The sequence below is a fragment of the Motacilla alba genome, chromosome 2 (assembly GCF_015832195.1).
Source record: "Motacilla alba alba isolate MOTALB_02 chromosome 2, Motacilla_alba_V1.0_pri, whole genome shotgun sequence".
NCBI lineage: Eukaryota > Metazoa > Chordata > Aves > Passeriformes > Motacillidae > Motacilla > Motacilla alba.
In genome coordinates, this window is record NC_052017.1 from 65,055,580 (window position 1) to 65,067,482 (window position 11,903).

At 41.7% G+C, this 11,903-nt stretch overlaps 1 protein-coding gene across 2 annotated transcripts in view; it reads left to right on the forward strand.

Moving 5' to 3' along the window:
- ELOVL2 (ELOVL fatty acid elongase 2) overlaps positions 1-11,903 on the forward strand; it is a 50,964-nt gene extending 39,061 nt beyond the window's left edge. For both annotated transcript variants that reach the window (XM_038127818.1, XM_038127819.1), the window contains exons 4-8: positions 3,260-3,337; positions 3,898-4,069; positions 5,799-5,923; positions 8,051-8,185; positions 8,821-11,903. In XM_038127818.1, the coding sequence (XP_037983746.1) occupies positions 3,260-3,337; positions 3,898-4,069; positions 5,799-5,923; positions 8,051-8,185; positions 8,821-8,949 (639 nt within the window). In that variant the 3' untranslated portion in view covers positions 8,950-11,903. The remainder of the gene's footprint in view (positions 1-3,259; positions 3,338-3,897; positions 4,070-5,798; positions 5,924-8,050; positions 8,186-8,820) is intronic.

Sequence of the window (11,903 nt, forward strand, 5' to 3'; positions counted from 1 at the left end):
GAAAAGAAATATTGATGTTGAAAAGAAATATTTTCTTTATGAGCCTCTAAGGGTTTTTTAATCTCATTTTCAAACATGGAACTTTTGAATTACATACTTGAAAAAAATAAATCCAAAACCTTGAGATACTACTGAGCTCACCTGTTCAGCACTGGCAGAAAAGCTTCGTAAAATACGTCAAGTTGGAAGACACCCATCAGGATGATTGACTCCAACTCCTGGTCCTGCACATGACACCCCAACAGTCACACCATATGCCTGAGAGCATTGTCCAAATATTTCTTGACCTCTGTTGGGCCTAGTGCTGTGACCACTTCCCCGAGGAGCCTCTTCCAGTGCCCAACCACCCTCTGTGTGAAAACATTACTATGGATATTCAACCTAAACGGCCCTTGACAGAGCTTCATGCTGCTCCCTTGGTCCTGTCACTGCCACCACAGAGAAGAGATCAGTGCCTGCCCCTCCTCTTCCCCTCACGAGGAAGTTGTAACTGCAATGAAGTCTCCCCTCAGTCTCCTCTTCTCCAGGCTGAACAGACCAAGTGACCTCTGTCTCTCCTTGTAAGGCTTGCCCTCAAGGCCCTTCACCATCTTTGTTACCCTCCTTTGGATGCTTTCTAACAGCGTGATATCTTTTTCATGTTGTGCCTCCCAGAACTGCCCCAGCACTGGAGGTGAGGCTGCCCCAGTGCAGAGCAGAGCAGGACAATCCCCATCCTTGCTCGCTGGCCATGCTGTGCCTGATGCCCCCCAGGACATGCTTTGCCCTCCTGGCTGCCAGGGCACTGCTGGCTCATGTTCAGCTTGCCACTGACCAGGATCTCCAGGTCCCTTTCCATGGGGCTGCTTTTCAGCCTCTCATTACCCAGTCTGTCTGTACATCCAGGGCTGCTGTATCCCAGGTGCAGAACTCTGTTTTTTTTTATCACAGGGACCATTCCATCTGTTACCCTCCCAGTCTGCTGGAGATGCAATTTAGTTTACTAATCTGCACAATGTCAGGAGGATTTGGAGCCTGCATAAGCATTAGGTCTACTTTCTCCTTCAACTTTTGTTTCTCTTGCTGTTCCTCCTATAGCTGTCTCTGGAGCTGTTCTGTTTTGAAGGACAGTAGTAATTCAGTTGCTTTCCATCTCAGTTTTCAATCATTGTTTGTCTCTAATATTATCTTTTCTGTAGTGGCAGGCAGCTTCTGGAAAGGTATCTACCACTTTGCAAATGAACACTTTCTTTTTCCTAGCCTTAATATAGCTCCTAGCAACTTATAGGTGTTCCTCCACAGCTTTCCAATCATACTAGTTATCCTGAGCCCATTTGTCTGAGAACTTAAGACTTGGACTTCTTCCATGATTTTGTAAGTAGTCACTGATAGTGCTTACAAACCTGCTGATTACACCAATTTTTAGTGAATGCGTGTTTTAAGGTCACTTATAAAATCACTGGCAAAGGTATCATCAAAAACAGGTTTAAAATAGAAGTGAAAGCACAACAGAGTTCTTTGGCAAGGCTCACTCTACTACTTACCAGATGGTTAAAAAGAGGAAAAAAAAAAAAAAAAAAAAAAACAGTATCAATTAATCCAGACCAAAAATATCCTCAAAATATCTCCATGGAGAACTGCAGCTCCTGACATGTGATGAGACACCACCTTCCTTCCTCAGGGCTTGACCCAGGACCTGCTGGGCAATCAACTGGCCCTCACTCCTGACCTTTAATACACAAGAAGATAACATGCAAAAGATTTTCCAAAAAATCAATCCACTGTAATCATACACAAATTGGAACAGTTGTAAAATAGACTGATCAAAATATTGAAAATTGCATATTTTCCAGCAAATTTCTGTGAACCAACATTTTACCTACAGCAGCAGAAAATTTTGAGGTCAAGTTTCTTCAGCAAAGCAGAAAAATGTGAAAGAATATGTTTTTTTCAATTGTTACATATCAATTGTCTATAAAACACTCTATAACTCTATTGTCATCTCTCTCTGCAATTTCTATGGGCTGTTTTGGCTACCTAAAACAGCAAAGCTCATATTACAGGGACAATGACAGAGTGTGAATTCAGAAAAAAAATAGTAGAAGACTGGTTCTCCAGGTTTCAGTGCACTTTAATGTGAATTTATAATAAGCATTCTAGGCTACTTTCTAATCCTCCAAATACTATCAATATTTTTAAATGTATTTACTCTATGAATTAATTTAGTTTGATCACTAAGAATGTCTCTGATTCTCTTTTGTATGGACTGCCACAGATCCAACACAGAACAGTTCTTTTCATTGTGAACTAGAGGGAAAAGTTCTATGCTGACACACATAATCCTGTGAATGTAGCTCCAGAGCTGAAAGTAACCCACTTCTCTCAGCATCTTGCAGTTCTGCTTACAGCATAACACTTGAATGCATTTCTCCCACCTTTGCTCTCTGCAGTGTCTGTAGAGGGTGAGAGAGACCACAGAAGATGAGTTGTTCAGTTTGTCCCCAAACCCACTTTGTGCTTATTTGAGAATAAGCAAGATCTTTTAAAAATCAATGGATTCTACATGACAGTTATAAGCAAGAAATTACATTCCCTCTTCCGAAAAGGCTGAGTGATTTAGGTGGCTGTTACTCTAAAAATATTCCATATTGAAGACTACCATATGGTTTTCTAGAAACCTGCTCCATCCCAGTGTGGCACTCTGATATTTCATTGCTCTGTCTGCTTCCCCGTGTGACATGTGCAGAATCTAAGAAATTGCTTGTGTGCTATTCACGCCTCCATTCAGCACCGTGCCTGCTCTCCTTCACTTCCTCCAGCATTTAACAGTGGAGGATAGAGACATGTATGGCATTGGGAAATATTTTTCCCTTTGCGCTACTTTGCGTTTGCCTTCTGTTTACTTGGCAAACAGGGAATTTTTCTCAAGGACAGCTTTGCACAAGTAGCTGTGTTAAGCTCTGTTCATACTGCTTCAGAACAAAGATAGACTATTCCAGTGTTTGCTTTGGAGTGAGGATTTGGAGGTGCATTAAATAATGAGAGATTTTAATGGATGCCTTGAAGGCTCTAAAGCCAGAGAAAGAGAAATGCATCATTTCATATCTCCAGCTTAACTGATGCCTTTCCCCTTTCAAAACACAAGATATTAGCATGTCATCTGGTTCAACAGCATCAGTTTGTTGAAGGAGTGGATACCCACCAATGAGGACAGAACAACTGCAGGGGGAGAAACCATTCCATCTGTTCATGAACATAATTCCTCTGTTTTCTGTTCCAGCTCATCCTTGCCACATGGGAAGGCGGCTACAACTTGCAGTGCCAGAACCTTCACAGCGCAGGGGAGGCCGATATCCGGGTAAGACACAAAAGCAGCTCAGCCCTCAGCATCCTTTCTGTCTTAACTGTCTTTAACTGTCCTAGGACATATCCTGAGCTCTGATACAATATCTCCACTCTAGAGGAGAATATATTTCATTACATTGAGTATCAAGTTTCGATTTTTTCTAAAGAAGAATCTGGCAGCAAAATCTGTTCAGTGTCAAGGGAATGGTAGCACCCTTAAAAAAAGCTGAACAAACAACCCCAAAATGAAGCAAAAACCCACCCACAAAACTGTACTTTTGGGAAAAAACCCAACAAAACAATTAGAAAACCCTTTCTCAAAGTTTATATTTCTTAAATTATGTTTTGATAATGATATATTTATACAATTTCTGAAAAATATAAGCGGCTTTTTTACAAAACTGCTTCATTGAAAAGCAAAATAAAGTTGAAGACAGAGCTTGTGCTTCACCTTTAATAGCATACTAATGCCTTCTGGGAAGTTGCATGCCTAGGGAGTGAAGAAGTACAGTAATATTTAAGCATTGTATGGACAGATATTGATCTCCTTCACCTTTGTTCTTGCTTGTACAGGTAGCTAAGGTGCTGTGGTGGTATTATTTTTCCAAAGTAATTGAATTCATGGACACTATCTTCTTTGTACTGAGAAAGAAAAGCAGCCAGATCACCTTCCTTCACGTGTACCACCATGCCACTATGTTTAACATTTGGTGGTGTGTTCTGAACTGGATACCTTGTGGGCAGAGTAAGTCTTTGCTTCATCACCCCCGGTCTAAGTCAGCTGTAGCTGGGGAGGAATCCTATCACCATGTAAAGGAATTGTGTAACTGTGCCATATGAGGGCATCTTTAGGATTGAGAGCCTTTCAGAACTGCTGACCACCTGCAGAGCACAGGAAAGTAAAAAGCATTGTTAAAAGTTCTGGCCAAAAATAGCTGAGTGTTAGGCCCTAGACTTTTCACTTAGCTGCCACAAACTCATGTATTTACTTATCTTCAAACCACTTTTAAGCATCACAGCACTGAGCAGCACAAAGGAGCCAGCACACACAAGACCTACTCCAAAAGCAGATGCAGGAAGAAGTCATGGCCCTGGTAAAACCTTTATCAATCACAACAAATTAAACCAACAGCCCTTTTACAGGCTCAACTCTTGTATACATCAATTTCTGCTTTAGCAAGATACTTTTCTTAGTTAGTCACTAATTAAAATACCAGTTTGAGTTTGTTCTGTTTCATATGAGAAGACACCCTCAGAAGGTTATAGTAACTGCCATCATCTTCCCTGTTAGGAAGAATCTGTGATGCCACAGGCTGGTCACTTGGCATTTGTATAAGCCCAAACAGCAGAGAACTACTTCAGCTGTCTCACAACAGGCACACTTTTGCCGGGTTTCACACAGCTAGAGGCTTCTTGTGGAACTGTTTTCAAAGTTGAGAAAAACCTCCGTTTTCTTACAACCTATTAGAGTGAGTCACCTCAGCCCGTTGTAACATTTTGTAAAGAAACTTGTTGCAGGTCTTTTTCAGAGCTAAAAGCAGAATTCACATTTGTTGGCACTTGCTGTGGACAGCACAAAATCAAAGTAAATCACTGTTAGAGGTAGAAGCAGGGATCAGAGATTTCATAGCAATTAGGAGCTATTTCTAGAGGTGTAAACAAATCAGTGGGGGTTTGTGCTTTGTAACGTGTGGTCCCCGCACTTTACACTAGCACTGCCCTACTGTAATTAAACCAGTACCTAAGTAATTAATCAGTGGCAAAATCAGAACTGGTGAGTGCCTCTTGTAGTAGTAGCACTGCCATCAAACTCACAAGCACACAGCAGAGAGTAGTGCTGCTGCTTCTCCAAAGTCTGCAGAGTACAGAGGATAATTAATTTCCTCTAGAACTAGTATTCACTAAATGTAACTAATAAGAGCAGCAAGGTATTATCTGAGATGAAATTCTATAAATGTGCATCTAGCAAAAGAGCCAATGAAGAAAACAAGAGTGCTGATCAAACACAGGCACAAAAGGCTGGTTTCATTCAGAGTAAAGCCCTTGCTACTGCATCAGAGAGCAGAAGTACAGATGTCTCCCAGGGTCCTAAGCTGCATGCTAGCAGCGATGTCATCCACAGCAGTGTTTAAAGCTTACAGGAATAATAGAAAAACTTATAGCAAGAAGGACTTTAGGAGAGTGAAAAAAATAACCTCTAAACTACAGAATAGGAAAAAGTGGAGGAGAAAAATATCAGATAAAAATACAAAATTCAGCATGAGAACAACCCTCTAGGAAGTACCATTTGGTTTTTCAGTTGTCCCTAGGAGAGCACATCTACACATCAGGAATGTCTTTAGCATAAAATAAGCATGAATCTCTTACCATTTGCAAGAGATTCAATATCAAAACAACACCACAAGCAATAATATCCTCTCTCACTTCTTTAGCAGTCGGTACTTAATTATTTTTTCCCTGATGGATTTTTATAGGCTTCTTTGGACCCACTTTGAATAGCTTTATCCACGTGCTTATGTATTCTTACTATGGACTGTCAGTCATCCCTTCCATGCGCAAGTATCTCTGGTGGAAGAAATACCTCACTCAGGCACAACTGGTATGTATCTGTCTTACTCTCATTTTTTAATTACCAGAAATCCTTCCAAATGTGAGAGGAGACTAAATGAACTATAGGTAAACATTGTTATTTACACAATTAAACCAGTTAGAATTGAAGTATAACTGAACTATCATCTGGCATAAGTCACTAGTGCAGCTTGGTAAAATTTAATGAAGGAAATTATGTTCAGAAGTGTTTTCTGTAGAAAACAAACAGTAGAAACTCTTTAGTCTACAAAATTCTGTTAGTTTTGAACCATTGCATAGAAAGTGACTGCTCCTTAATTGTGGAAAAAACTGATTTAAAAGTCACAAAAAAAATCTGACCGAGCCAGCTCTGAGACAGACCTCCCCTGCTGGCCAAAGCTGAGCCCATCAGCAAAGCTGGGAGTACCTCCATGATATCATATTTATTTAAGGGTGAAAAACATAGCACAGCAGCTGAGAAAGAAGACAGGAAATGTGAGAGAAACAGCAAGTACCCAGGTCAGAACAGAAAGAGGGAATTAGCACCAAAAACTCCCCTGCAGCCTGTGGTGAAGATGCTGGTGAAGCTGTTCCCCTGCAGCCCATGGAGAGCCTCATGCTACAGCAGTGGACATGTCTGCCCTGAAGGAAGATACAGCCAGCAGGGAAATAGGCTCCTATGGACCCATGCAGAGAGGAGCTCACCCTGGAGGTTTGCTGGCAAAATCTGTGACCCCATGGGGACCCACACAGGAAAAGCCTGTTCCTGAAGGACTGGACCCTGTGGAAGGGACCCATGCTGGGGCAATTTGTGAAGAACTGCAGCTCATGGGAAATACCCACATTGGAAGTCTCTCCCGTGGGAGGGACCCCACACTGAAGCAGGGAAAGAATGTGAGGAGAAAGGAGCAGCAAAGCCAAAGCAACCGGGGCTGACTACAAACCCCATCCCCCTGCACCACATGGAAGGAAGTAGAGCAGTGAAGTTCAGAAGTGAAGTTGAACCTGAAAAGAAGCAGAGGTTTAGAGAAAGGTGGTTTTAATTTTATTTCTGGCTATCCTTCTGTGTTATTAATTCACAGTACTTGAAACTAATTTTCCTCAAGTCAAGTTTATTTGCTTATAACAGTAATAGATAAGTTTTATTAATTACCCTCCCTAACTTTATCTCAATCCACAAATTCTTTTCATCTTATTTTCTCCCCCTATTCTACTGAGGAGAAGGGAGACGTGTTGGGTAGGCAGCTGGTAGCCAAGCCAAGTTAACCCACGACACAGCGGTACAACTGCAAAATTATGTAAACAAACTTTAGGCAATACAGAAATTGACTGATTTCTAAAAGTCTGTTCCACCTGCTGCTGTACCTGAAGAGCTGAGCCACATCAAAAGTTTCTATCAACAAGATATAAGGCTTGATATGAAAAAAAGTTCTTTTTACTTTTTTTTCTCTTGGAGCCTGTTCATATTTGGAAGTTCAGATGGTTTCAGTGAGCTTTAAAATGCCTATGTAGAAATTTGCTTAGCAAGAGCTGCTTCTCTGAGACCATCCCTGAAGGTGAAGCACTCGTCACTGTTGGAAATGCACCTCAGTACACTGGTTTGGAGGCACACTTAACTGGCTGAGGAAAAATCAGGTGCACCAGTGTGGGCTGTGGCTGACAGTTCTAAATACAAACAAGTCTCTGCAATTTCTTCCCTGTTGCATTTTTGCTTCCTTTGTCCACTCCTTAACTTTATTAATGCAAGTGGTAGATTATCTGAACTCCTCGGACTTGAGTTTTGCATTTTCTGTTCAGACTTCTAAAGCTATTGCCAGGAATCTCCGGAGTTTCCTCCAATTTCTGCCTAGTAACAGAGACAACAACTGTACCTGTCACAAGGACTGGAAGACAGAACAAACCTACTAAATCTGAGAGAAAAAAAAAAAAGCTTCCCTTTTGTCAAGGCCTATAAACTTACTTTTAGAAACCTCTAACCCCTAAAGGTTTTATTTAATTTCATAAGAGTACCATTTTAACTTAACCTTCACAATGCATTCAGAGGTTATGAAGGGATACTTTTTCAAGAGTACTCAAACTTTCATGGAGCAGGACTAGGGCACATGGCTGTGTCTGACCCTTTCTCAGCAAATATGCCTGCATTATCTTCTCTCCACAGATCCAGTTTCTGCTCACTATTGTGCACACACTCAGCGCAGCTGTGAAGCCATGTGGATTCCCATTTGGCTGCCTCATGTTCCAGTCTTCCTACATGGCCACACTGGTCATCCTCTTCATCAACTTCTACATTAAGGTAAGCAGCCTTCTGAGAGCTCTCTGACAAAGAGGGGGAAAACAGAACTTTTTGGGTGGCAGTCTGGGTGGACTCAGATGTAGAATGATCATCACTGCTTAAAATATATTAGTCTTAAAATATATAAATCACTTAAGAATAACAGATACGGTCATGTCTGAGAGACAGAGAGAGTAACTCATAGAGATGACCTCCTCATTGCAGTTCAACTCTTCTGCACTTGTATGGCAGATCAGGTACTGCATTCAGTATGTAGGAGGTCTGAATTTGCTTTGGTAGGCAAATTTTTGAGTCTTTCTCCTCCTTAGGGAAAAAAAAAAAATTAGAGCTCTGTCTTTGCCTTGTTTATTTCAACATCTTTTAGCGGGGATTGCTCTAGCCTGCCTGCATATGTAAAGCTTTTAGTGTACAAGGCTCGAAATCTCTTTTGGCATTGAGAAGTATTACAGTAAGGCTAGTAAAGTAACATCACCCACAGCAGTAAAAAGGTTACTATACTCCTAATGCAGTCGGAAGCAAATATATACATCTGCACCAAGAAACAGCAGACAAGCTTCATTTCCAGTTAACCATAAGTAGTGTTTGGGCAGGCACTAAATGGATCCAAATGTTTATTTTGGGTTTTGCTTTTATAGACATACCGGAAAGCACCTTCAAGAACAGCTGTAAAGGAAACCCCTGTCACAACAGAAATCAAGAATGGTTTCCATAAGGACTACTTTGCTGCTGCCAATGGATTGCAGAATAAGAAGAAGGCACAATAAGTATAGCGTTTCCTATGATTTTTTTTCTAAAAAGAAAAAGAAGAAAAAAGACTGAATTACAAGCTTTAGCTTAAAACCTATTTGATTACACTTATCAGTTCTTTGTACCAGACACTTATTAATGTACTGCTATTTAGGTTTTAACGAAATGAGTAGAATTACTTGTCTTGTCAAAGATCACCATCAGAACAAAGAAAGCCAAGATCTTTCTCATATGAAAAAGAAAACCTTTCTGATCTCTAATGCTGACACAAAAACGCCTTATGAAATACTTGATGGATAAATCCATCAATGCCTTCAAAAGGTTAGGACTCCGTTCAGACTAACATGGTGAGCACTTTCTGTGCATGTGAGAGGTCTTGAGGCAAGGCTTCACAGTGCACCCAGTACATCCAGCTGAACTGCGGCCAAGGCCAGGAAAATAAAGGAGGGGTGGTAGGAAAGGTGAGAATTGTACCTCTTCCATCACCATACCCCTCTTTTCTTCTTCTCAGCAATTCCCCAAGGCACACTAGAAAGGTACCCTTTGATCCTGTGGGAGCCCTGGGGAAGGACATGATAGATGGCAGAGCCCAGGTGCACCATCCCATAGTTTGCAGGCAGCTGTGGCTCCACACTCACTTGCTTTACACAAGTGCAACCTGATTCAAATGCCAAGAAGGCTGACAGGAGCTTTCTGTTTCAGGGGGCTGGGCTGGTAGCCCCTAGCACTGCACAGAATGGTATTCTGAACACAGAGCAAAACAAGTCACTTTGGATGTGCTAAATTAATAGGAGTTGTAGGTAAACGGATTTTGAAAGAAATAGGGTCATGCCAACTTAAGGCACATAAATCCATTGAGTGTAAATGTGTGTAAAGTTAATCCCACACAAACACTGATCATTCAAAGCAAACTGTCATGCTACATATTAATAGGCTGGAAGATGCAGAAAATTTGAGAAGCAAGATCAGCAGTGAGCCAAGCAGGTTATACAGGAATTTCTGTGGCAAGTGGACCTTACTGAGACTGGTCTCTGGCTGGAGAAACAGATGGGATCGAGGCACAAGCTGCTAGAGGGGAAGTAAGGAGATATCTGCTGACTGCAGCTATAAAGGTGTCTCCCAACAGTCCATCACCATTCTTGTTGCTTCAGTTCACTGCATTTACCCCCACTTAAATGGTTAGAAATGAAGAATATCCAGGGTTAACTTCCTGGGTCTGCCCTCACCCATTTGTCATTTAGCCCTCTTAATTTCCTCTACTAAAAATAGACACAGACTTTTTCCCTCACAGTAAAGTAGTTCTGATCTCTTCCATTCTCATGTATAAAATTCTCTCATCAGAAATCACTTTTGGAGTCACTCCAGCCCAGCAAGTCCCTTGGACTGAAGCAGTTCTGTAAAGGAAATATGTCCTCTCACTCCTGTCACCTTGCAGAGTCCCATAGCAGGAGGAGGACAAAAGACACACCCAGCGAGCACAGAGGGCCCAAGCAGCCACATAAGGCCCACATGTAGAGGAGGCTGTCCCAAATCCTGCTGTCCAATTCCTCTCCACCTCTAGAGTGTCAGTTTATCCCCTCCAGATATCCCTATTGAGATGATCTGCTGTCAGGAGCTCTTGGAGACTGCAGGCATAAAGGCAGGAGGACAGTTTATCCCGGTAAGCAGTATGGGCACAGGGCAGCCAGCCTCACCAGAGCAGCCCGAGAGACTGCAGCCCTGAGGACTCATGGATAGGAAGGAAAGAGGCTGAGGAAGTGGTACAGTAGAGGAAGAAGAACAGATGGGATTGTCCAGCGAGAGCAAGAGAAGAAAATGGCATGAAGAAGTGCGTCTTGTGTCAGAGTCCTGCTTGACTGTGTGCTTGAAAGTCCCATTGAATGCCATCTGTCTCCAGCCAGTTCCAGCTCCATTGCAATGTGGACAAAACTTTTCTGCTCCAGCAGAAAACAGAAATTCCCAAAATGCTACAGCAGAAGCAGTATCTCTTAGCAGCCTGACTGCTGAACTTCATCATCATGAACTGGGTGACCAAAATAACTGCAATATCCAAACACTTTTACACCACCACACCAACCTAGATCTAACCAGTGCATATTGACATTTGCTACCCTCTTCATGAAGATGGTCATGAAACCTCACTAACTGAAAGTCAGTGTTTGCTTTTGTTTAACACTCAATAAGGGGGAAAGCAGCCGCCCAAAAGAAAAAACCCAGACAAAACCCCAAGAACCCTGCATTCACAAAGCCTGGACACTGTATGCATATACTATTTCTCACTGGCCCTTCCAGAACCTTTACAGGCATTTCTGAATGGTACAGTAAAAATCCCAATATGTAAGAAATTAGTGGGTTTGACTGAAGGTGTTTTACACAGCCCTGAGTAAAGGGAGAGATTCAGAGCTCTGTAGAAATCAGCTTAATACTGGAAGCTAGGGTAAAGGCAGAGGAATTTGAAAGAGCTGACAAGACAGTGAACAAGGCAATGAGCTGGACCATGCATCTAAGGCAGGCAACACAAGGGCTGTGTGGCCCAGCATGGATTTTAGGCCGAGTGGAGTCCATAATCTTTTGATGGCAAAGCATGCATTTGACTATCAAGGTGGAAAGCGTCAGCTGTGCTAAGTGTTAAAGTTTACTATGGCAATCAAACCCACAGATATTGTCTTCTGTTCTGTTGAAACCTCATTCAAAAGAAAAGGAAATAAATAAATGCCTTACTTGAAATTCAAAGGGCTGGGGAAAAAAAAAAAAAAGAAAAAGAAAAAAAAAAAAAAAGGAAAAAACCAGATGGTCTCAGACCTTGCAGATCCAGATCATCCAGGAAGGCTGGAATCAGGTATGTTTAAAATTCTTCAGATATGTCTTAACATCTTCAAAATGCCGCAACTTTGAAGAAAGAGAAGCATTGACTTTTTAAACTGATTTTCCTGTAATACGTAACACTGTAAATAAACAAATTTTACTATCA